Genomic DNA, 26,309 nt, shown 5'->3' with positions numbered 1-26,309 from the left:
AGCCGGGCTTCTAGCTGTCTAGAACTGAACTGCCCAAGGACAAAGCCACTTTTTAAAAAGGGCTGGTGCACAGGACTTTTGTTCTCAAACACTCCTACATTTTGGCAGAGGGAGTGCATTGTGGACTAAAGTCACCTAAGGAGAGACAGGGGTGGAAGGAGTTGGGGAGAGCTGCTGGGAGGGTGGCTGCTGGGATACTTGTGCTGAGTCATCCCCCCCCCCCCCCATATCATAGCAGCCATTTTTCCTGAGAGGCACAAGGCCCTCCCAACAGCAGAAGACTGGGGAAAGGCAAATACCCTGCGCCCTGGAATACAGCTCACCCTACCCTCTGGAATCCAGCACGTCCCACTCTGCATCTGGACTTCTGCTGAGGAGGCAGTAGTCTCAGGGAACAGGAGCATCGGGAGAGTCAGTGGCTGGCTTTGGGACATACCTGCCACATTCCCGGGAACATGGCTGGTGCTTCCCTCTCACTGCAGAGCTGATAGAAACTCCTGGCTTCCAGCAGACCCCACCGGCCTTCCTGAGAGGGACATTACCCGTCCAAGTTCAGGGAAATAGTTCAGGTACACACCAACCATCTTCCTGGAAATCTGAACATTTGCTGACCCACCTTAGGTCCCTGTGCTGTTAAAAAGCAGGTGGAGGAGCACAGCTCAGCCCCTCCGGTGAGCAGCCACACCCAGTGGAGTTGGCCACAAGTTGTGGGTCACTTGAAGCTTTGAACAGGGCACGAAGAGCGAAACTTGGAAAGCCTTTGACATTGTACCTTCTAACACAAAAGTACCTTCTGGAAGGCCCAAAATCAGCATAAAAAAACAGTAAGCCTCAGACAACATAAGAGCAGGATCGAAAGGGAAATCCTAGCAGGCACTAAAATCTTCTAAGACAAACTTCACTTGGTTGGTTTTTTTGGCGCTTTTTTTCATTATTTTCTTTACTTTTTTGTTTTTATTGCTTTGGTATTATTATTATTGTTACTATTTTTTGTCTCATTTCTTTAATGTCTCTTAATTGCCCCCCTCCTTACTCAATTTTTAAATGTATTTTACCTTTCCTTTCTTTCACTTTAGTTTTTTTTCTATTCTTCTTACCTTTTCATAATTTTTTCTCATTTTCTTTTTTACCACTTTCCTTTTACTACTCTTTATTCTCCCCCCCCCTTTTTTTGTTAATCCTCACCAAATGATATTTTTTCCATTGATTTTTTTAGAGAGTGGAAAGAAGGGAGGGAGTGGGAGAGAGAGAGAGGGAGAGAGAGAAAGAAACATCAATATGAGAGAGTGTATCACTTGGTTGCCTCCCGCATATGCCCTGACAGAGTTTGGGATCAAACCTGCAACCCAAATATGTGCCCTTGGCCAGGAAACGAACCTGAGACCCTTCAGTGATTGTGCCAACACTCTAACCACTGAGCAACACTTGCCAGGGCCTCCTTTCTACCTTTATATTTTTTCTCTCCCTTCTTTCCTTTCAGAATCCTTTTTCTTCCCCCTTTCTCTTCTAGTCTTCTTTTTATTTTTATTTTATAATTCTTTTTCTTTTTCTTTTTTCATTTACTTTTCTGGTTCTCTTTTCTCTTTCCTAATTCTCTTTTCTTTTGTGGTTGTTTTTGCTGTTGTTGTCAGGCCCTTTTGTGTGTTTTTCCTTGCTTCCAGTTTTGTTTTGTCCTATCAGCACCTATACAACAGTTTGCATGACGTAGTCAGGATTAAGCCTCACAGGCAGCCTGAGAGTGGATCCCACCCATGAACGGGACAACAATCAAGACCCAATTACAACAGGAGAGTCCAAATAATCTGCAGAAGAGTCATACAGCTCAGGAGTTCAAGGAGACCACACCACTGAATACCATAAGAATTTACTACAAAAGGCCGCCCTACCCAGACTGGGAGGCAGAGCAGGTACATTTGATACACAGAAAACACAAAGAGACAACTAAATTGGGGAGACAAAGGAACCCCCAAATAAAAGGAGAAAGGTCCATAAAAATACCTAAATGAGATGAAGGTAAGCAATTTACCAGATATAGAGATCAGAGCAATGGTTATAAAAATGAGCAAGGAACTTGATGAGAACTACAATGAACTTAACGGAAACTATAAGGAATTTAGTGGGAATGATAGCACGAAAAGACAGAGAAACCATGAATACGAACAAGTTGGAAATGAAGAATACTATATCTGACATCAAGAATATACTGGAAGGAATTAAAAGCAGGCTTGAAGAAGCAGAGGATCGAATCACCAATTTGAAAGACAATGTAGAAAAAAACACTCAAATAGAGCAGAAAAAAAACAAATCACTGGAAAAGCACTAGAAAAGTGGTTCTCAACCTTCCTAATGCTGTGACCCTTTAACAGAGTTCCTCATGTTGTGGTGACCCCCAACCATAAAATTATTTTTGTTGCTACTTCATAACTGTAATTTTGCTACTGTTATGTCTTAGGCAACCCATGTGAAAGGGTCGTTCGACCTGCAAAGGGGTCACAACCCACAGGTTGAGAACCGTTGGTTTAAGGGTTCTCAATCCTTAACGAAATGAAACAACATCCACATCATAGGGGTATCAGAGGGAGAAGAAAGTAAGCAAGGGATAGAGAAGCTGTTTGAAGAAATAATGACAGAAAACTTCCATAACCTGGTGAAGAAAAAATCACATATGTCCAAGAACCAAAGAGTCCCAATCAAGATAAACACATAGAGACCCACACCAAGACACATTATAATTAAAATGGCAAATATTAAAGACAAAGAGAGAATCTTAAGGGAAGCAAGAGAGAGAGAGAGAGAGTCAGTTACCTACAAGTTTCCTTAAAGCTGTCCCCTGATTTCTCAACAGAAACACTACAGGCCAGAAGGGAATGGCATGATGTATTTAAAGTAATAAAAAGCAAGAGTCTGAAACCAAGACTACTCTATCCAGCAAGGCTATCATTCAAATGGAAGATGAAATAAAGAGATCCCCAGACCAAAAAAAAGGCTAAAGGAGTTTATTACCACCCAACAGCATTGCAAGAAATGCTAAGGGACTATTGTTAGAAGAAGAAATAGAGAGAGAAAAACATAGGCATAAAGAATAAAATGGTAGTTTGGCTCAGCGGTTGGAGCGTCCGCCTGCGGTCCGGAGAGACCCGGGTTCGGTTCCCGCTAAGGGCATGTACCTCGGTTGCAGTTTGTCCCCGACCCTGGTTGGTCGTGCGGGTGGCAGCCACTCGATGTGTCCCTTTCACATCGATGTTTCCCTCTCTCTCTTTCTTCCTCTCTCTCCCTCCCACTCTATCTGTACAAAAAATGGAAAAATGTCCTCGGGTGAGGATAAAAAAAAAAAAAGAATAAAATGGCAGAACACACATATAGACCAGTGGAACAGAACAGAGAACCCAGAAATGGACCCAAGACAATATGCTCAATTACTATTTGATAAAGGTGGCAAGAGCATACAGTGGAGTAAAGACAGCCTCTTCAATAAATGGTGTTGGGAAAATTGGACAGCTACATGCAAAAAAATGAAACAAGACCATCAACTTACACCATACACAAGAATAAACCCAAAATGGATAAAAGACTTAAATGTGATTCATGGATCCATAAAAATCCTAGAAGAAAATGTAGGCAACAAAATTTCGGACATCATATGCAGCAGAATTTTCACTGATACATCACCTAAGACAACAGAAACAAAGGAAAAAATGAACTCATGGGACTACATCAAATTCAAAGGCTCTGCACAGCAAAAGATACAATCATCAAAAGGGAAAGGCAACCCACTGTATGGGAGAGCATAATTGCCAATGATACATCAGATAAGGGGTTAATTTCCAATATATATAGAGTGCTCATACAACTCCACAAAAGGAAGACAAAGAATCCAATTACAAAATGGGCAGAGGAACTAAATAGACACCTCTCCAGACAGGACATACAAATGGCTAAGAGACATATGAAGAAATGCTCAACATCACTAATCATCAGAGAGATGCAAATTAAAACAACAATGAGGTATCACCTCACACCTGTCAGAATGGCCACCATCAACAAATCATCAAACAACAAGAGTTGGCGAGGGTGTGGAGAAAAGGGGACTCTAGTACACTACTGGTGGGAATGCAGACTGGTGCAGCCACTATGGAAAACAATATGGTGTTACCTCACAAAGTTAAAAATTGAACTTCCATTTGACCTAGTGATCCCACTTCTAGGAATATACCCTAAGAAGCCTGAAACACCAATCAGAAAGAGTATATGTACCCCCATGTTCGTGGCAGCACTATTTACAATAGCTAAGATATGGAAATAGCCCAAATGTCCATCAGTAGATGAATGGATAAAAAAGCTGTGGTAGCACTGTTTCTGCCTGGTTTTCTCTAATGCTGAGATGCTATTCCCAAGGCACAACCTCCTCTCTGAAGATTGTAGGGTGGCTATTAATCACGTGGCATCTTATGAGCTGCACATCAGTGATGCTTATTTATCTATGGCCTGTTATTACAACCAAGACATGGGAGCACCTCTTTTTGCTGCATTCTTTGAAGACCAAGCTGCGGTGAAGAGGGAACATGCAAAGCAATTCCTAAGATATTTAAGAAAACGGGAGAGTAAAATCTGCCTTCCGTTGATAAAGAGGCCTGACACAGATAACTGGAGAACTGGAATACAAGCTCTAGAGTCTGCTCTGGAGTTGGAGAACAAGTTAACCAACCTCCTGCAAAACCTGAAGACCATGGCTTCTGCCAACGAGGAAACCGATCTCTTACACTTCATGGGAAAGTACCTGGATAAACAGAAGAGGAACACAAACTACCTGGAACAACAGCTTGCATATCATAAGAGATTAGAAAAGCAGGCCCAGGAGGAAGACCCTTTTAAAAAGCCTGCTCAAGTGTCAGGTAAAGAGACAGACGTCTGAAGGCAACAAAGCAAGTCTTCCCATTGTAGTAGGTCCCAAAATCAGCTACTTAAGCATCTTAATTGTCTCATTTGACAGAAGATGGCTTTCCTTCATTAGTGTGTGTACAAATAAACCTGTTTTTGCATTATAAAAAAAAAAAGCTGTGGTACATATACACAACGGAGTACTATGCAGCTGTAAGAAAGAAAGATCTCTTATCCTTTGAGACAACATGGAGGGACCTGCAAAGTTTCATCCTAAGCGAAACAAGCCAAACAGAGAAAGACAAGTATCATATGATCTCACTTATTTGTGGAATATAATGAACATAACAGTCTGAAGAATGGGGTAGTCCCAGAGACATGGAAGTGGGGTACAGACTGAAAATCCCCAAAAGAGGGGGTAGTGGGGGAGAGATAAACCACAGAACTTATATGCATGTATGCATGGACAATGGACATGGACAACAAAGCTGGGGACAGGGTGGGGATGGAGGGAGAGGGGGAATCAGAGGGGGATAAAGAAGAAACATCTGTAACAAAAATAAATTAATTAATGATACATTAATTAATTAATTAATTAAAAATACAAAAAAGAATAAAATGGCAATAAATAAGTACCTATCAATAATAACCTTAAGTGCAAATGGATTGAATAATCCAATCAAAGGACATAGGGTAGTTGACTGCATAAGAAAACGTGACCCATATATAAGCAGTCTACAAGAGATCCACCTCAAACCAAAAGACTTGCATAGGATGAAAGTGAAGGAATGGAAAATTTATTTCATACAAATGGAAATTTAAAAAAAGCAGAGGTAGCAAGACTTATATTTGACAAAATAGACTTCAAAGCAAAAGCCATAATAGGAAACAAAGAATCAATACAACAAAGGGATATAACCCTTGTAAACATGTATGTACATAATATAGGAGCACCTAATTAAATAAAAAAGCTCTTAGAGGATTTTAAGGGAGAGAGTGACAGCAATATAGTCATAGTAGGGGACTTTAACACTCCAAAGGCAACACTGGAGATATCTTCCAGACAAAAATCAACAAGGAAAGAGTGACGTTAAATGACACACTAGATTTTTAATTGACATTTACAGAACATTTCACCCCAAAGTTGCAGAATATACATTCTACTCAAGTGTACATGGGACCCTGTCAAAAACAGACCACATGTTAGGACACAAAATAAGTCTCTACAAGTTCAAGAAGATTGAAATCATATCAAGCATCTTCTCAGACCACTAAGGCATGAAACTAGAAATCAACTAAAACACTCAAAAACATTCAAACACATGGAGGCTAAATAGCATGTTATTAAAGATTGAATGGGTTACTAAGAAGATCAAGAAAGAATTTTAAAAATTCCCAGAAACAAATGAAAATGAACAGACAACAATGCAAAATCTAGGGGACACAGCAAAAGCAATCCTGAGAGGCAAGTTCATAGATTATAGGCCTACCTCAAGAAACAAGAAAAAGCTCAAGTAAGTGCCCTAACACTACAACAAAAGAATTAGAAAGAGAATAACAAGAAAATCCCAGAGGAACTAGAAGAAAGTAAATAATAAAGATCAGAGCAGAAATAAATGACATAGAAACTAAAACAACAATACAAAAGATCAATGAAACCAAGAGCTGGTTCTTCAAAAAGATAAACAAGACTGATGGACCTTTAGTCAGAACTCATCAAGAAACAAAGAGAGAGGACCCAAATAAATAAAATCAGAAATGAAAGATGCAAAGTAACAACTGACACCACAGAAATACAAAGGGTTGTAGGAAAATACTATGAACATTTATATGCCAACAAACTGGACAACTTGGGCAAAATGGACAAATTTGAGGAAACATACAATCTTCCAAAACTCAATCAGGAGGAACCAGAAAACCTGAATAGGCTGATAACAAATGAAATTGAGGCAGTAATCAAAATCTCCCAGCAAACAAAGTCCTAGACTGGATGGATTTACAGGCAAGTTTTACCAAACATTCAAGGAAGAACTTACACCTATCCTCCTCAAACTATTTCAGAAAATTCAAGAGGAAGAAAGACTTTCAAGCTCTTTTTACGAGGCCAGCATAATCCTAATTCCAACGCCAGATAAAGATACTACAAAGAAAGAAAATTACAGGTCAATATTCTTGATGCACATAGATGCTAAAATCCTCAAAAAAACATTAGCAAATTAGATCGAGCAATACATTAAAAAGATCATACACCAGGACCAAGTGGGATTTATCCCAGGGATGCAAGGCTGGTACAATATTCACAAATCAATAAATATGATACACCGTGTAAACAAACTGAAGGATAAAAAATCACATAATCATATCAATAGATGCAGAGAAGCATTAGACAAAACATAACACCCATTTTTCATAAAAACTCTCAGAAAAATAGACATAGAGGGAACATGCCTCAACATAATAAAGGCCATATATATGCCCTGGCTCTGTAGTTATAGAGCGTCAGCCCACACACCAAAGGGTCTTGAGTTTGATGCCTTGTCTCTCTCGCATTAATGTCTTTCTGTTTCTGTCTCTCTCTGTTCCCCTACCCCACCCTTCCATTCTCTATAAAAATCAATGGAAAAAAATATCCTCAGGTGGGAATTAACAAATAAAAGGTATGTATGACAAACCTATAGTCAACATCATACTTAATGGGCAAAAACTAAAAGTGTTTCCCTTAAAAACAGAAACAAGGCAGGGATGCTGGCTTTCACCACTTTTATTCAACATAGTACTAGAAATCCTAGTCACGGTGATCAGACAAGAAGAAAACTAAAAGGCATCCAAATTGGAAATGAGGAAGTAGAACTCTCATTATTCGCAGATGACATGGTATCTAATACATAAAAAATCATAAAGAGCCCTGGCCGGTTTGGCTCGGCGGTTAGAGCATCAGCCTGCGGTCCCGAGAGACCCGGGTTCGGTTCCCGCTAAGGGCATGTACCTTGGTTGCAGTTTGTCCCCGGCCCTGGTCGGTTGTGCGGGTGGCAGCCACTCGATGTGTCCCTTTCACATCGATGTTTCTCTCTCTCTCTCTCTCTCTTTCTCTCTCTCTCTCTCCCTCGCTCTCTCTCCCTCCCACTCTACCTGAACAAAAAATGTCCTCGGGTGAGGATAAAAAAAAAAAAAAAATCATAAAGATTCCACCAATTAACTCCTAAATTTAATAAATGAATTTGGCACAGTAGCAGGATATAAAACCAACATCCAGAAATCAATGACATTTTTATACACCATAATGAACTCTCAGAAAGAGAAATTAAACAAACCCCCACAAAACTTACCACTGCAACAGAAAAATAAGATACCTAGGAATAAACTGAACCAAGGAAGTAAAAGACCTGTACTCAGGAAACCATAGGAAAAAAGAAACAGAGGAAGATACAAACAAGTGGAGACATATACCATGTAGAGATTAACTAAAGAACATATATGTATATATGCATAGCCCATGGACACAGACAAATAGTGTGGTAAAGGCCTGGGCGGGGCATAAGCCAGGTGAAGGGGGATATAGGGGGGAAATGGGGTACATCTGTAATACTCTCAACAATAAAAATAAATTTTAAAAATATGATTCAGCCCTGGCCGGTTTGGCTCAGCAGTTAGAGCGTCGGCCTGCAGTCCAGAGAGACCCAGGTTCGGTTCTCGCTAAGGGCATGTACCTCAGATGCAGTTTGCCCCTGGCCCTGGTTGGTTGTGCAGGTGGCAGCCACTCGATGTGTGCCTTTCACATCAATGTTTCTCTCTCTCTCTCCCTCTTCATCTCTCTCCCTCCCACTCTATCTGAACAAAAAAATGGAAAAATGTCCTCAGGTGAGGATAAAAAATATATATATGATTCACATACTGTAACACAAAGTTTTACAAATAAGCAGTCAGAACATCAGTATGTAATAACCCATTTAAAAGGTGGAGATGTCGCCCTGGCCGGTTTGGCTCAGCGGTAGAGTGTCAGCCTGCAGACCAAAGAGTCATGGGTTTGATTCTGGTCAAGGGCACGTACCTTGGTTGAGGTTCAGTCCCCGGCCCTGGTCAGGGTCGTGTGGGAGGCAACCAATCGATGTGTATCTCTCATACCAATATTTCTCTCTCTCCCACTCTATCTGAAGATGAAAATAAGAAAAAAGTATCCTCGAATAAGAATTTAAAATAAAATAAAAAGTGGAGATGTCAAATTTTCAAAATTAAACTCAAATTATCAGTTTGTTCACCCAGACATATCAGATATCATGCTTCCAATAGGTTCCATGTAAATCAATTTCTTTTTTTTAACTTATCTTTATTGTTGAATGAATTATAGATGCCCCTCCTTCCCCTCCCCTTTACCCCCTTCCCTCCTTCTGCCTTCCCCACACTATTGTCTATATCTATTGGTCATGCATGTAAGTCCTTTGGTTTCTCTCTTCCATCCCACCTTCCCCCTTCTCTGAGGTTCGTCAGTCCAATAACCAATTTGTATTTCTTACTCCCTTCTTTTCACCCACCCCCAACCCCCCTCCCATCTGGCAACCAACAAAAAGTTGTCTGTATCTATGAATGTGTTTCTGTTCTGCTTGCTCATTTTGTTTGTAGATTCAATTGTTGACAGATATGTATTTACTGCCATTTTATTGTTTGTATTTTTTTATCTTCTTCTTTAAGAAGACGCTTCAACATTTCATATAATGCTGGTTTGGTGGTAATGAACTTCTTTAGCTTTTACGTGTCTGGGAAACTCTTTATAATGGCCATCGATTCTAAATGATAGCTTTGCAGGATAGAGTAATCTTGGTTGTAGGTCCTTGCTTTTCATCACTTTAAATATTTCTTGCCACTTCCTCCTGGCCTGCAAAGTTTCTTTTGAGAAAGTAGCTGACAGTCTTATGGGAGCTCCCTTATAGGTAACTAATTACTTTTCTCTTGCTGCTTTTAAGATTCTTTGTCTTTAACCTTTTGCATTTTGATGAGGATGTGTCTTGGTGTGGGCCTCTTTGGCTTCATCTTGTTTGGGATTCTCTGTGCTTCCTGAACTTGTATGTCTGTTTCCTTCATCAAGTTAGGGAGGTTTTCTGTCATTATTTTTTCAAATAGGTTTTCAATTTCTTGCTCTCTCTCTTCTCCTTCTGGCACCCCCATGAAGTGAATGTTGGTACGCTTGAAGTTGCCCCAGAGGCTCCTTATACTATCCTCATTTTTTTGGACTCTTTTTTTCTTTTTGCTGTTCTGATTGGGTGTTTTTTGCTTCCTTATATTTCAATTCGATGGTTTGCTTCTTGGCTTCACCTGCTCTACTATTGATTCCCTGTACATTATTCTTTATTTCAGTTAGTGCATCCTTCATTTCTGACTGGTCCTTTATTATGCTCTTGAGGTCCCCACTAAGTTCCTTGAAATTCTCACTAAGTTCATTGAGCATCCTTATAAGCGGTGTTTTTAACTCTGTATCTGTTAGATTGCTTATCTCCATTTTGTTTAGCTCTTTTCCTGAAGTTCTGCTCTGTTCTTTAACTTGGGACATGTTTCTTTGTCTCTTCATTTTGGCTGCCTCCCTGTGTTTGTTTCTATGTGTTAGGTAGAGTTGCTATGTCTCCTAGGCTTCCTAGGGTGGCCGGTTGTAGTAGGTGTCCTCTAGGGTCCAATAACACAGCCTCCCTGGTCATCCAGCTGGGCCCTCAAGGTGCACCCCTTGTGTGGACTTTACATCCTTCTGTTTTAACTGAGTCTTGATTGCAGTCTCGATGTGGCTGCTTCTTTACTTTTGTAGTTGTAGGACTTCCATTCAGCTCGATTTCAGGTGGCTGTTCTGTAGTTTAGCTGTAATTTTGATGTGGTTGTGGGAGGAGGCAACCACCACGTTTACCTACACCATCTTGACGGGAAGTCATGTAAATCAATTTCTAATGTGCTACCTGAGCCTGAAGAAGTCACCTTTGTATTATAGAAGCAAATAAAATTTTATAAGTGAGCTAAAGCAAAGGGCAATTAAAAACATGCAAAGCCTCCCTAGCTAAAGGGAGACATCTACAGGCAAATGATTAAAATTGGGGCTTTTTCTCATACCCTTGGGGATCTTGGAGTCATAAAGAAATATTTTGAAGTTCCTTCATTTAGCAATTATTCTTTAACCATGCTGTTTGTGAATTCCAGTCACTGAACCAAACACTTTGCTTTAACCTATTATTTGCCATCTAAAAAAAAATATTATATTCCTCCAACCTCAGGATGCCCAATTAAATTTTATTCATATGCTTCCTTAAATCTCCTCAGTCAATCTGTCAGTTCTATTGGCCAGGTAGCACACAAAAATGGTGGGCATGGCATAAACTGATGAGTCACAGGGAGAATATTAGCCTGCTTTATAGCAGAGGCCCAAGACAATCATATAGAATGCTCTAAGAACTTCAAAAGTTTAAGACAGAAGAAACTACACTTATTTTAATAAAAAACTGTCTCATAAATTGTTTACTGACTTGCATGATCATATCAGAAAGATCTCTCTAGTTTATCCCCCTGTAGCCTTCACTAATTCAACCACCCTGTACCACCTATGCAAAAGATGTGTGTGTCTATCATTTTACTTTTCATCCAATCCCAGAGGTTTCCCCCCTTTGCTTTCTCCTACCTCCCTAATCTATCACCAGATTTCATGTAACTCACTTATGTCTTTTCTTTTGATGGAATGTATCAAATAAGGTGCAAAACTGCCATTCTCTGAAGCATTATCTCAATCCGTTGAGATTTTGCTTCCCGGAAACTGTCAACAGTTTGGTTCAAATTCACAAAAATTCTCTATAGGTTTGAATGTTTCTTTTTTCTTTTTTATTTATTTGTTTTTCCTTCATTGATTTTAGAAAGAGAGGAAGTGAGAGATACGTAGAAACATCATTGAGAGAGAACATTGACTGGCCACATCCCGCATGTCCCCTACTGGGGATTAGCCCACAACCTGGGGCATGTGTCCTGACCGGAAATTGAACTGGCGACCTCTTGGTGCATGGGTCGACACTCAATCCTGAGCCACACTAGCCGGACGGTTTTAATGTTTCTTATGTTGACATATGTATAGAAAATGTCTGGAAATATATACTCCAAGGTTTTAACAATCGCTATCTGGAGATTAGGGGATTATAAATGTTTTTATTTTATTATTATTATTTTTAATGTTTTTATTGATTTTAGTGAGAGAGGGGAAGGGAGAGAGAAACATCAGTGAGAGAGAACCATCAATCAGCTGACCCCTGCAATCCGGGTATGTGTCCTGACCAGGAATCTAACCAATGACCTCTGGGTGCAGCAGATGATGCTCAACCATCTGAGCCACACTAGCCAGGGTTTTATTTTCTTACTTTGTTATCATATTAATTTTCTAATGAGAAGAGAAAAAAGTAACTTTTTTTCAAAAAAAAAAAAAAAAGGTAGTATCAAAAACTATGGCCTACCCAACAGAGTCCTCACTACTTTGAAACTGAGCATACCAGACAGCAGGGCCAAAAGAAAGCTAAATCTAAATATCACATTAATCGAGGAAAAATATTTAGTGGCAACATATCATCACTGCACTATATTCAAATGACATTTATTTTTAAATAAGAAAAGAATATTACCAGAAAAGAAATGTCGTATTTGATAAAATGAGGCAATTGAATTAAAATTTTAAAGCCCAGGCAAATTAAGCCATCTCTTAATTCTTGCCCAATCTCATAAAGCCTTACCATAAAGATCAGGTCCATGTGGAGTAAAGACATTATACAAAACAATGTTGAGTGGTGCAATCACCAACTTCCCATAATAGTAGCTATCAATCACCACCACAGGCACCTGAAACAGAGCAGAAAACACATAGCAATGGCAGAATTTTGCTCTGGAAACATTCTCACAATGCTAATAGGATACACTTCAAAATCAACTCCTTACGTTCTCTTTCCCACATCAGAAGTTGCTTTCACGCAGTGAAACGCATAAATGATATATTATAAAATTGTATACCTGAAATTTACATAATGTTCTTAACAGATGTTACCCCAATAAATTAAATTAAATTAAATGTTAAAAAAGAAGTTGCTTTCATTATTACTTTAGAACAAAACAAGAAACAGAGAAAACTCACCAGAAAGAGTATTAGGGCTACCAGTGACCAATGAAAGAAACTCTTCCATCTGTGTTTCATGACTAGCAAGTCAAAGGCAATAGGTAAACTATTTAACAGAAAAATAGAAAGTGGGGAGTTAAATACTTAGAGAATATAGACAGGTCAGATTCACACATACCTCCTGCTGAACTGAGAATAACATGCCTTTAGCAGTTACAGTGAAGAGTAAAGGTGGTACATGAGAGAATGTCTTCTCAAAAATACACAGTTATCTTCATAGTACCCATCACAAGAAATAAAAATACTAAGCTTCGGGAATGAGCTCTGTTTTATACATATTTATGTATAATGGACATTTAAAATATAATAAGTAAATATAGCCTACTGTCCTACACCCACCCTACCAAATAAATACTGATTTGTCCCTTTCATGATATATTACTATTTTAACAATACGATATTACAAACTTGACTTCAATTCTGATATATCCTCTTCTAATACCATTTGCTCTTCTTCCTTTCACTTAAATTCTTTAAACAAAGAATATGTGTGATGCCTTCACTATTTATTCCTTAAGGCCTAGCATCAAGCTATTAAGACGGACTTCTTGGCCACACCCACTACTTCTTCACAAGTCTCATCTCCTTTTGTCTTTCTTCTGCACTTTGCATGATGCATCTCTTCCTTCCTCTTTAGACTCTCTAGCTCCTGTTCTTTTTTGGATTCTTCCCTAGTGCTCCTTTCTAGAGTTCATTTTTCCCTACCCCATGGTAGTGCCTATTATGGTCATAGCTCCCCAAAAGCTTCTGTTTTTCTTTCTCTACACTCATTTTCTCCTAGCAATCCTCATTTTCTCAGTAGGTATTTCCACTCCTGTTGCATGAACATCACCTTAATATCCATGACTTCCAACTCTAGAACGCTAGTCTGAGCCTTTACCCATGCTCCAACACAAAGAATTCCCTCCCCACACCAGTCTATTTACCCAGAATCCACCCAAAGGTCAACAATGGGCTTTATCCCCACCTCCTCCACATATATCTATCACTAACTTAGCATGTGCTGCTGCAGACATTATCTTTTATCATTTGAATTTCTACATTCTATTACCTAAATTTTGCATTAACATTTGTGTTTTCATTTTTTTTCCTCCCCAACTATTTACATTTCCATGTGGTGTATTTCTCCTTTAATAATGACAGGGTTCTTTGGAAAAGACAATAATGCTAGGAAAAATAGAAGGCAGCAAGAAAAAAAGAAGACCAAAGAGAAGATGAATTGACTCTATAGAAGTCAGGCTTGAGCCTACAGGAACTGAGCAGGATTGTTGAGGTCAGTACACTATGGGTGTCACTCACTCACAGGGTCACCAGGAGTAAGAGCCAACTCAATGGCATGTACACACAAGTCATCATACTTTTAATTACTTGTTCAATGTCCGTTTTTCCTACTGAAATGCAAAGTCCAAAAGAACAGGAACCAGAACTGTTTTATTTTTCATAGTATCAGTGTCATGCCTAGCACAAAGGATGCAATAAATGATGGTAGATTGCTAATTGGCTGTGTGATCCTGAAATTACTCATCTCTGCTAAAGGAAGACCAATCAAAACACTGACCAGAGATATCTGGGGAACTCCCGAAGTTCAATATAGCTGGAGTAAAGAGTAAAAGCAATGGAGGAATTAATAAAAAGGTGGCTGGGAGGTAAAAAGGAGAAAATATAGGGTGTTGTGAGTCATACTAGAGGTTTGGATACCGTAAAACAGGGGATGGCAAACTTCTTAAAGGACCTGACAGCATATATTTTAGGCTTTGCAAGGCCACATATTGTCTCTGTTGCATATTCTTGTGTGTATGTTGTTTTGTAACAACCCTTTAAAATTGCAAACACACTGCCCTGGCCGTTTTGGCTCAGCAGTTGGAGCCTCGGCCTGCAGACCAGAGAGTCCCAGGTTCAGTTCCCACCAGGGGCACATACCAAAATTAAAATAGAATAGAATAGAATAGAATAGAATAGAATAGAATAGAATAGAATAGAATAGAATAGAATAGCAAACACAGGTTGCCAACCTCTGGGACACAGAGCAATGTGGAAGCTATTAGAGAGTTTGAAAGTAGAAAGTGATACAATCATTTGCATTTTTGAAAGATAACCCTAGTTTGAATGTGGAGAGTAGATTTACAAGGATCAATACTAGAGGCAGGAAGATCATTCAGGAGGCTATAGAGTGATCCAGGAGCAGTCACTGGTGAAAAAAAAGTAGTGAGATTCAAAAGATATTCAGGAGGTATAATGAATTAATAGGATATGGGAAAGAGAAGAGTCACAGATAATTTGTAGGTTCCTGGCTCAGCACAGATGGTGGTACCATTTGCTTAGATAGAAATATAGGTAAAGAAACAGTAATGGAGGGAAAGTAATGAGTTTGGTTTTGTAAATATAAGTGGAGAAATCTAATAGGCAGCTAGGAATATATCAGTGAAGCTGAAGAGATGATTAACTAGATATAAAGGTATGGGAATCATCAAGATGGCTGAGAGATAGCAGAGAGTAAAGAAGAGAGTTTCAAACAAAATCTTGAAGAATAAAATAATTTGAGGATAATATACAGAATAGAAGAAAAGATTGAAGGTGGAGAAACCAGTCTTTAAAAGAAAATTAAGAAAACTTAAAATGTCTATTCAATGACTTAGTAACTCCCATTCTCGAATGTATTCCATAGATAAATTTCTACAAATATATATAGTCGTCCCTCGCCACTTCGAAAGTCGAAGTGCGAAGTGGTGAGGAACGACTGTATATAAATAAAGAATCCTACTTCACGGAAATTCATTTATCGTGGTAGAGTCTGGAACTGATTAACCACGATAAATGAGGGCCGACTGTAGACATATGTACAAAAATGTTCACTGAAGCAATCTGTGTAATAGCAAAATAATGAAAACCAAATTGCTACCAATAAGGCAATGGCTATATAAATTATGGACAGCCATATAATGGAATTCTATGCAATCAATATGAAGAACAATATAAATCTGTGTACAAGAGAAGATATACATGTGTACAGAATAATTCTATTTAAGAATTTTGGTATGTATATATATGTGTGTGTATGCATTTATACATGCAAGAATAATTTCTGGACTTCCGGTCAAGATGGCGGCGTAGGTAAACACGGTATCGTGTCCTCCCACAACCACATCAAAGTTACAACTAAACTACAGAACAACCATCATTCAAAACCACCTAAAATCAAGCTGAATGGAAGTCCTACAACTATGGAATTAAAGCAGCAGCCACATTGAGACTGGTAGGAGGGGCAAAGGAGGACGGGCTGGTCCCACACCCACGTGTTGCAAATAAAAATCAGGAGGACACCTCGGTTGGGAACGTCCTTCCTGATGATTGAGGGGTCCCTGTCCCACCAGGCAGCTCCTGTTAAAAGGCCTGTGAACGAACTTATCGGACTCATTCTCTCTCAGCTTGGAGGGGAGGCAGCTTGAAGGGCGCCAAAGACATACAGGGAAGAACTGAGCTGTTTGGCATTGGAGCAAGGGCTGGAGAGGGGGCTTTCTCCAGGACAGACGTGCTGTCAGAGGCCTTTGTTCCTTTGGTGAGCCCTTCCCTGGGGCGACAGACAGCAGCCATATCTGGGACTCCAGCAACCGGGCTCATACTGGTAGCCCCGCCCTGGTGATTCCCTGAGGCCCTGCCCCACCCAACTTTCAGGCCCATCCAAGCTGTTACCAGTTGCTTAACCATAGGATTGGTCTGTCTTGGATCCTGCTTCAGGTTTTCCTAAATCCTTTCAAACAAGCAGCATCTGGTCTCAGCTAGCCTCATTCCTCCTGTTAAGTAATACATAGAAACAAACACAGGGAAGTAGCCAAAATGAGGAGACAAAGAAACTGGTCCCAAATGAAAGAGCAGAAAAAATCTCCAGGAAAAGAACTAAGCGAAATGGAGATAAGCAACCTAACCGATGCTGAGTTCAAAGTATCGCTTATAAAGATACTCAATGAACTTAGTGAGAACCTCAGCAAACTTAGTGAGAGCCTCAAGAGCATAAAAAAGGACCAGTCAGAAATGAAGGAGGCACTAACTGAAATAAAGAATAATTTACACAGATTCAGTAGTAGAGTAGGGAAGGCCAAGAAGCAAACCATTGATTTGGAATATAAGGAAGCAAGAAACACCCAATGAGAACAGCAAAAAGAAAAAAGAATCCCAAAAAATGAGGAGAGTGTAAGGAGCCTCTGGGACAACTTCAAGCGTGCCAACATTCGCATCTGGGGTGTGCCAGAAGGAGAAGAAAGAGAACAAGAAATCAAAAACCTATTTGAAACCATAATGGCAGAAAACTTCCCTAACTTGGTGAAGGAAACAGACATACAAGTCCAGGAAGCAGAGAGAGTCCCAAACAAGGTGAACCCCAAAGGGCCCATACCAAGACATGTACATCCTCATCAAAATGGAAAAGGTTCAAGACAAAGAGAGAATCTTAAAAGCAGCAAGAGAAAAGCAGTTAGTTACCTACAAGGGAGTTCCTATTAGGCTGTCAGCTGATTTCTCAAAAGAAACTTTGCAGGCCAGAAGGGAGTGGCAAGAATTATTCAGAGTGATGAAAAGCAAGAACCTACAACCAAGATTCCTCTATCCTGCAAAGCTGTCATTTAGAATCGATGGCCATATAAAGAGTTTCCCAGACAAGAAAAAGTTAAAGGAGTTCCTCACCACCAAACTGTTATTATATGAAATGTTGAAGGGTCTTTTTGAAGAAAGATAAAAAATATGAAGAAACAAAATGGCAATGAATACATAGCTATCGACAATGGAATCTACAAATAAAATGAACAGGCAGAACAGAAACATTCTCATAGATACAGAGAACATTTTGTTAGTTGCCAGATGGAAGGGGGGTTGGAGTAATGGGTGAAAAAGGTGAAAGGATTAAGAACAAATTGGTTGCTAGACTGACAAACCTCAAAGAGAAGGGGGGTTTGGGGGGTGGGAGGAGATGAACCAAAGAGCTTATATGCATATATGCATGGCCAATGGACACAGACAACAGTGTGGGAAAAGGCAGGAGAAGGATGGGGGATGGAGAGGAGGGGGTCAATGGGGGATAAATGAGAAACATCTGTAATACATTCAACAATAAAGATTGAAAAAAAAAGCTAAAAATAATAATTTCTTACCCAAGAGCCGCACTGAATGGCCAGCCTACGATAGCCCCTGCTGCTACTCCAAGCACAGCAGTGGAAGTCTTATCCATATACCACCCAGTCACGGCTATCAGTGTAGTATACATACAGAAACTACTTGGGAGAAATGCTGCAAGAGTAAAGAAATGAAAAAAAGGGGAACAGGGACAAGAGATTTATTATGTATCAATTATTAAAAATTTATCTGCATTGCAAAATGTCAATAACCAGGATCATATTTTGAGCAATGCTATATTAGAAATGGGCAGTAAAGTGATATACCTTTAAAAAAATGAAATGCAACGATTTTCTGATATTCTCACTCCTGTTTTTTAAGTACCAATACATTGACCAATTATACAACAGCAACCATGCCATTCCTCTCCCAGCCTTTTCCCCAAATCTAAAACTTATAGAATTTTAGGTTCTCTAGGTATAAGCCCAGGTTATATATCCAGGCAGGGAATATGCTTCAAGAAACTTAGAGCCACTGCTGACAATCTGTTTCTGAAGAAGTTTATCTTCTGATAGTCTTCTGAGGCTATCCAGGTACCAGTCAGTCTGTACCCCACTGGAGTTCTAGGAAGCCTTCTCAAGGGCCAGATTTGGATGGCAATACTGCTCTCCATCCTGCATCCACGGACATAGATAAATTTGGTCTTTAAATGTCCCCCTAATTATTTTCATCTGGCATTACTTTGCTGTTGTATATGGCAGAAGACTATTTTCAGATTCTCTGCAACAGTAACATTTGATCAATGTTTCCACCAACTCTACACAAAAAATGCACATCTGCCCTGATGTCTGAGGCCTACCTCACTTAGCATTGGGGAAAAAGAGTCAGTGCCAACTCCAGGAACCACAATGAACAGGCAATATGATTTAAGAAATTCAGCAAAGAGCCCTGGCCGGTTTGGCTCAGCGGTTAGAGCGTCGGCCTGCGGTCCGGAGAGACCCGGGTTCGGTTCCCGCTAAGGGCATGAACCTCGGTTGCAGTTTGTCCCCGGCCCTGGTTGGTCGTGCGGGTGGCAGCCACTCGATGTGTCCCTTCACATCGATGTTTCTCTCTCTCTCTCTTCCTCTCTCTCCCTCCTGCTCTATCTGAACAAAAAATGGAAAAATGTCCTCAGGTGAGGATAAAAAAAAAAGAAATTCAGCAAAGAGATGAGGCTCTGTATCAAAGGATGCCTTGAACTGATCTGTGCTTTAACATCCTCAACTGAGATTATAAAACTAAAGACATTCACAGAAGAATCAATTTTAGGAGTAGCAAAGTAACTAAAAAATTGTGGGGTACAACCTTCACAGATAAGTGCTAAATAGTACTGATGCCATCCACAGCTGTAGATTCCAACTGCGAATACAGAGGCAAGGGGAGCAGAGGAATCAGGTCTCCGCCAGCTCAGAGGGAGGGAGCACAGTCTCATTTAGGACATTGGTTCTCAAAGAATACGGGCGTGGAGCCCTTAGGTGACTGTAGAACCATATCGATTTTGATAGCCAATGAAGAAAAAATATATACTATTGAGCTGGATACTATATTTTTGCATATTTAGTGTGTATACTAGATCCTGGTACACGCAAGCAGAAATTACAATTGAGGTAGTTATATATAGTAACTTATTTTTCCAGAGAATTGGGAACAGGCTACCTTTTGGCAGCAGGTTACCTTGGCTCAACTCACAGAACACAAATGTTCTCTGGCAGCCCAGCTGGAAAGCTACCACTCTGGATTAAGGTTTTTATTCTCAATTTCTACAAGCTTGGTATAAAAAAAGCCCAACAGAAGATGTATACCTTTAGAGAATACATTGCAAATATTAGGCAGAGAGGAGAACCATCAAGAACAGGGTTTTTAGGCACAAAAGCTTTCTTGAGAAAAATAAAAAAACGGTTTTCCTTCCCTGAACAACAAAGAAAGGCATGGGGTGCCTGTTTTTCAGTCTTGCAGTAACAAAAAAGTACAACAATGTAACAGAAAGCAACCAGATGAAAACAACGGCTCTACCACTTAGGAACTGTTTGACTTTGAGTGAGTCATTTCATCAAAGCTCCAGCAAAAATGAGAAAATACATATCTTAATGTTGTAAAGGTCAATCAAGTTTGTGTAGGTAAGAGTAGCCTGCAAATTACTGACATGTTATATGACAAATATAACCTATATGACAGATGTTATATGACAGATATAACCTATATCTGGCCAAGTTCTTTCTTTTGATGCAACTGTGAAATATCAGTGAACCTGTTAGGTCCTCACCTGCTCCTCACTTACCTGAAGATGAGCAGAACATGCCAGTGCTGAGAACCAAGAAGGCTAGCATCATTCGACTCACATGCAGCCCAAACTTCTTGCACACGGCCCTAGAAGAAAGGCAAAGACTCTCAGCACAGCAAACCTTAGGAATGGAAATTTCAAGTCAAAAGACAAAATCATGCCTGCATCAGAGAGAAATTGATCTAAAGTCAAATACCAAATGGGGTTCACAGGTTTGTTAGCAATGTTCGTGCGTATAGGGAATGTATACTTCCCGTGCTAAGGGTATGTCTATTAATTATAGGAAAACAGCATGATTTTGTGGAAAAATAATAGGCCTCAGACTCAGATGGGCACAGGTTCAAATTTGGGGTCCACCAATTACTAGCAGTGACACCCTTGTCTAGTTATATAATCATTCTGTCAGATCCCTTATCTGTAAAAAGAGGATAATAATACCTCTTTGTGAGGTCTCTGTGAGGACAATACATGGTACAGTGCTTAAAAGAGTGCCTGGCATACAGCTGCTCAATAAATGGTAGTAATCAGAAAAAGACTATGAGATACACCAAAGCATTAGTAAGTCGTTATCTAAGTCAGTGTTTCTCAGATTTAAGCAATCAATTATACACTTCTTTTTACTTCTTTCTTGTATGTTTTCAAAAACCCTATAAATGAAATATTATTAGAAATTATTATTACTTCATTAAGTCAAAATTTGTTCAGACATACCCATATGTGAAACATTTTATTTCTCAGGTTCCTTATTGCATCTCAGAGCTTCTTTCTGAAATAATTTTGCTTCTTCCTAAATATATCCTTTAGAAGTTCCTTTAGTGAAGCTCTGTTAATGGTAAATTCTGTTTTTGTTTGGTTTCTTTTTCTTTCTTTTGTATTTTGTCTGAAAAGTCTTTATTTAGCTCTTGGTCTTAAAAGATGGTTTAGTGGAGTATACGATTTTAAGATGACAGTCATTTTCTCTTAGCACTTTGAAGATACTACTTTTTTTTGTCTTTGGTTTTTTTTTTTTTTAATCCTCACCCAAAGACATTTCTCCATTTATCTTCAGATAGAGTGGGAGAGAGAGAGAGAGAGAGAGAGAGAGAGAGAGAGAGAGAGAGAGAGAGAGAAACATCGACATGTGAGACATACATCAACCAGTTGCCTCCCCGACCAGGGCTGGGGACCAAACCGAAACCAAGGTACGTGCCACTGGCCAGAATCGAACCTGAGACTCTTTGGTCTGAGGGGCTGATGCTCCAACCACTGAGCCAGAGCTATCTTTGGCTTTTGAGAAGGTTTCTGTCAGTCTAACTGCCGAACATTCCTTTATAGGTAATCTATTAAGTTTAACTGTCAACTTTTAAGATCTTTGTTCTTGAAGTTCTACACAGTTTCTTATTCCTTTTTAATTCCTGAATCTGTGGATTAGCACATTTTTTCATCAATTCTGGAAAATTCGTATCTATTATCTCCCTGAATACTGGTTCTTCCCATTCTTTCTCCTAGAATCTGATTAGATATACATCAGATCTTTCAACTCTACTGTACACAATGTCAGAGGATATATAGGTTTGTTTCCAATTTTGGATATTTTGAAGTGTGGCAATGAACTTTTTTTTTTTTTAATTTCACTATTTTTCTTTAATGTTTTCATTGATTTTTTTAGAGGGAGAGGAAGGGAGAAAAACAGAAACATCGATATGAGAGACATACATCAACTGGCTGCCTCCTGCATGCCCCCTAAAGGGGGTCGAGCCCACAACTCCAGCATGTGCCCTGACCAGGAATCAAACTGGGACTTCTCAGTCCATGGGACCTCTCAGTCCATCAGACCTTGCTCAGTCCTCTAAGCCACACCGACCAGGTGACAATGAACACTCTTAACCTCTTTTAAATTTCCTTTTGTTGTCACTCTGGACTGCATTCTTAGTAATTTCTTCAGATTAATCTTCTAGTTTACTTATTAGCAATGTCTAATCATCTGTTTAAACTCTCCACTGAATTTTAAATACCAATGATTATATCTTCATTTATAGAAGTTCTGTTTGATACTTCTGCAAATCTGCCTGGTTATTTGTGTAGTCTTAGTTCTTTTACCTTTTTAATTTTATTGTGGTAAGAACACAATATGAGATCTACTCTCTTAACTGATATTCTAGGTATAAAATATAGTATTATTATCTATTAGCATAATGTACAGCAGATCTCTAGAACTAATTCATATTGTGTAACTGAAATTGTATATCCATTGATTAGCAACTTCCCATTTCCTCCTCCCCCACTCCTGGCAACCACAATTCTGTGCTTTTGCTTCCATATGACTATTTTAGAAACCTCATATAAGTGGAATCGTACAGTGTTCATCCTTCTGTGACTAGTTATTTCACTTAGCAAAACGTCCACAAGGTTCATCCATGTTAAACCTTCTTTTTTAAGACTAAATAATATTCCATGGTAATATACCACCTTTTTCCCCATTCATCTGTCAATGAACATTGAGGTTGTTTTCAATCTTAGCTACTGTGAACAGTGCTACAATGAACATGGAAGTGCAAATACTCTTTGAGATTCCAATTTCAATTATTTTAGATAAATACTCAGAAGAGGGATTGCTGGTAATTCTATTTTTCATTTTTTGAGGACCCTCATACTGTTTTCCATAGTGTCAGTACCATTTTGCATTCCCACCAACAGTGTGCAGGTTGCAATTTCTCTACATTCTTGCACAACATTTGTTGTCTTTGTTTTCTTTGACAATAGCCATTGTAACAGGTATGAAGTAATTTCATTGTGGTTTCCACTCGCATTTCCCTGATGATTAGTGACACTGATTATCTTTTCACATATCTATTGGCCATTTTTATGCCTTCTTTGGAGAAATGTCTGTTCAAGTCCTTAGCCCATTTTATAATCAAATTAACAGTATTTTTGCTATGAGTTGTAGGAGTTCCTTATATATTTTGGAAATGAACCTCTTATCAGATAGATGGTTTGCAGTTATTTTTCCCCTATTTTGTAAGTTTCTTTTCACTCTATTAATTATTAGTCTCTTGTTTCTGATTCATGTTTTCAATTCCCTCTTTTATTTCTTTAAAAATATTAAATATACTTATTTTACATTCATATTTTAATAATTCCTAATAAATGAAGTTTTATAGGTCAGCTTTCTGTTGTTATGTCTGCTGACTTTCAGTCATAGTGTCTTGTTCCCTTTTGTGCTCTGTGATTTATTATTCTAACATTTTTATTGATTTTAGAGAGAGAGGAAGGGACAGGGGAAGAGAGAGAGAAACATCAATGTGAGAAACATCTAACACTGCCTCCTGCGTGCCCCCTACTGGGGATGAAGTCCCCAACCCAGGCATGTGCCCTGACTGGGTATGGAACCAGTGATCTCTTGGTACATGGAACAATGCTCAAACAACTGAGCCACACAAGCCAGGGCTCTGTGATTTATTTTTATTGTAATTTTTTGTTCACTAAAACTTTACCTGTGGTAATTCTTTGACACCTGGGTTAAGAATTCACTCCTCTAGCCCTGGCCGGTTTGGCTCAGCGGTTAGAGCGTCGGCCTGCGGTCCTGAGAGACCCGGGTTCGGTTCCCGCTAAGGGCGCGTACCTCGGCTGCAGTTTGTCCCCGGCCCTGGTCGGTTGTGCGGGTGGCAGCCACTCGATGTGTTCCTTTCACATCGATGTTTCTCTCTCTCTCTGTTCCTCTCTCTCCCTCCCACTCTACCTGAACAAAAAATGGAAAAATGTCCTCGGGTGAGGATAAAAAAAAAAAAAAAAAAAAAAAAAAAAGAATTCACTCCTCTAAAGAAATTTTACATTTGTTTTTGTAAACTGCCTGGGGGCACTACCAGCCCAGAATAATTTAAAACAAATTCTCAATTTGGGGGTTAGGGGACCATGTGTGTGATTTGAATTCAGTCCTGAGTTCATATGAAGACCAACTTTTTGTTATAATCCTCAAAGGTAGAACTGGCTTTCTTTTTTCTCCTCTACTGTACCCAGAGTCAAGGTCCAAGATTTTTTTATCTGACATTTTTAGATGCTTTGCAGTAGGAAGATTTTTTTTTTAAATCTTCAGATAGAGGGTGAGGGAGAAAGAGAAAGAGAGAAACACCAATGTAAGAGAGACATACCGATTAGCTTCCTCCTGCACGACCCCAACCAGGGCAGGGGACGAACTGTAACCAAGATATGTGCCTTTGGCTAGAATTGAACTGGCAACTCTTTGGTCCGTGGGCTGATGCTCCAACCACTGAGAAACCGGCCAGGGCAAGATTTTTAATAGTGATTATTAAGTAAAAATACTTTTTTGTTGTTTTAATTTTTTTTTTTTATCCTCACCTGAGGACATTTTTCGATATTTTGTTCAGATAGAGTGGGAGGGAGAGAGAGAGAGAGAGAAACATCGACGTGAAAGGGACACATCGAGTGCTTGCCACCCACATGACCCAACCAGGGCTGGGGACAAACTGCAACCGAGGTACATGCCCTTAGCAGGAACCGAAGCCGGGTCTCTCTAGCCCGCAGGCCGACGCTCTAACCACTGAGCCAAACTGGCCAGGGCGAAAATACCTTTTATAGCATCATCAAAATAAGATGTTTGTTAGGTTTCATATAAAAAATGTAGCTAATTTTTATTAGTGGAACACTAAATTGCTTACTACTTCCACTAACATTCAATCAACCAATGGTACTTGGTGAAGTGAACTTAGTGGTTACAAATAAGAGCAGTGAGTTCCACACTGGGATTAAGTTCCTATCAGTTAAACTTGAAGGGAAGTGGTAAATCTGATCCTATCTATATTTAGGACTCAAAGTAAGGCTCTACTAAATCCTACCAAATAGAAGACTAGTTAGATATGTAGTAATAGAATTAATGTTAATATGAAGATATGGTATTTATGAAATTCAGGGGAAAAAGTGCTAATTAGATGTATTCTCCTTCAAATGGTTTGTTGCATACAAAAGATTGCATTTTAGATATAATATTAGGAGCTAGCAAGAGTTTTCTATTTCTAAACACTGCTAATACTATCAGAAAAATAATCTATGCTACATTGGGCTTCCTCATAGCACTTTTAGAAGCAAAGCTTTTATACTCACTTGTAAAAGTAAAGTTCACAGATACAGCTCACAAAAGCCAGAAGACATCGTAAAAAGTAAAAGACAAGAATCTGAAAGAAACACAGAACAAAAAAACAGAGGTCACAGATACAACTCAGCAAAATCTTAACAATGAAACCACTCTCATTTGCCATTAATGCCACTATAAATTGATATAATCCTTATGAAAAGCAATATGTATCAAGAACCATGAATATTTATGATTCTAGCCTACAGAAGTAACTTCATAAGTAAATATGGGTTGGGGGGGGTTCTATTCATGAAAATGTTAATTGCAGCACTATTAATTTAGAAAAACTTTTTAACAACTACAACATGTCCAGTTATAGGGAAATGGTTAAATAAATTATGCTGTATCTATTTCATAAATTATTACACAGATATTAAAATTTATGGTTATAAAAAATGTGGAAAAATTCTTATAAAAAGCTTATTCATTCAACAAGCATCTCTTAAGACAACTGTATAGATATAGATGTAAACAAAACCAACTCCATTTCTGTGTTCCAGATTTCATTTCAGTTTTAAGTTTTCATGCTGTGACCTTTGAGAAACTTCACTATGTTTAGCAAGCATAGCAAAGCTTTCTAGTTGATGATTATCTGTGTTCTTTAAAATGTAGCCATAAATAAATAAATATATATATATTTTTTTAATTTTTTAAAAATTGATTTGAGAGACAGAGAAACATCGATGTGAGAGATCCTTCCATCGGTT

The 26,309-nt window shown here is 39.0% G+C and overlaps 1 protein-coding gene across 2 annotated transcripts in view; it reads right to left on the bottom strand.

Annotated features, from left to right (window-relative positions):
- The window catches only part of ALG9 (ALG9 alpha-1,2-mannosyltransferase), a 151,110-nt gene extending 125,473 nt beyond the window's left edge, over positions 1–25,637 (bottom strand). For both annotated transcript variants that reach the window (XM_036259035.1, XM_036259036.1), the window contains exons 1-5: positions 25,572–25,637; positions 20,472–20,560; positions 18,193–18,328; positions 13,010–13,097; positions 12,615–12,720 (exon numbers count right to left, since the gene is read on the bottom strand). In XM_036259035.1, coding sequence (XP_036114928.1) covers positions 12,615–12,720; positions 13,010–13,097; positions 18,193–18,328; positions 20,472–20,523 — 382 coding nt within the window. In that variant the 5' untranslated portion in view covers positions 20,524–20,560; positions 25,572–25,637. The remainder of the gene's footprint in view (positions 1–12,614; positions 12,721–13,009; positions 13,098–18,192; positions 18,329–20,471; positions 20,561–25,571) is intronic.
- Between the last annotated feature and the right edge of the window lie 672 nt (positions 25,638–26,309).

The sequence above is a fragment of the Molossus molossus genome, unplaced genomic scaffold (assembly GCF_014108415.1).
Source record: "Molossus molossus isolate mMolMol1 unplaced genomic scaffold, mMolMol1.p scaffold_m16_p_13, whole genome shotgun sequence".
NCBI classification, from domain to species: Eukaryota; Metazoa; Chordata; class Mammalia; order Chiroptera; family Molossidae; genus Molossus; species Molossus molossus.
Note: the sequence above shows the minus strand (reverse complement) of the source record. Positions and strands in the feature narration are given on the sequence as shown.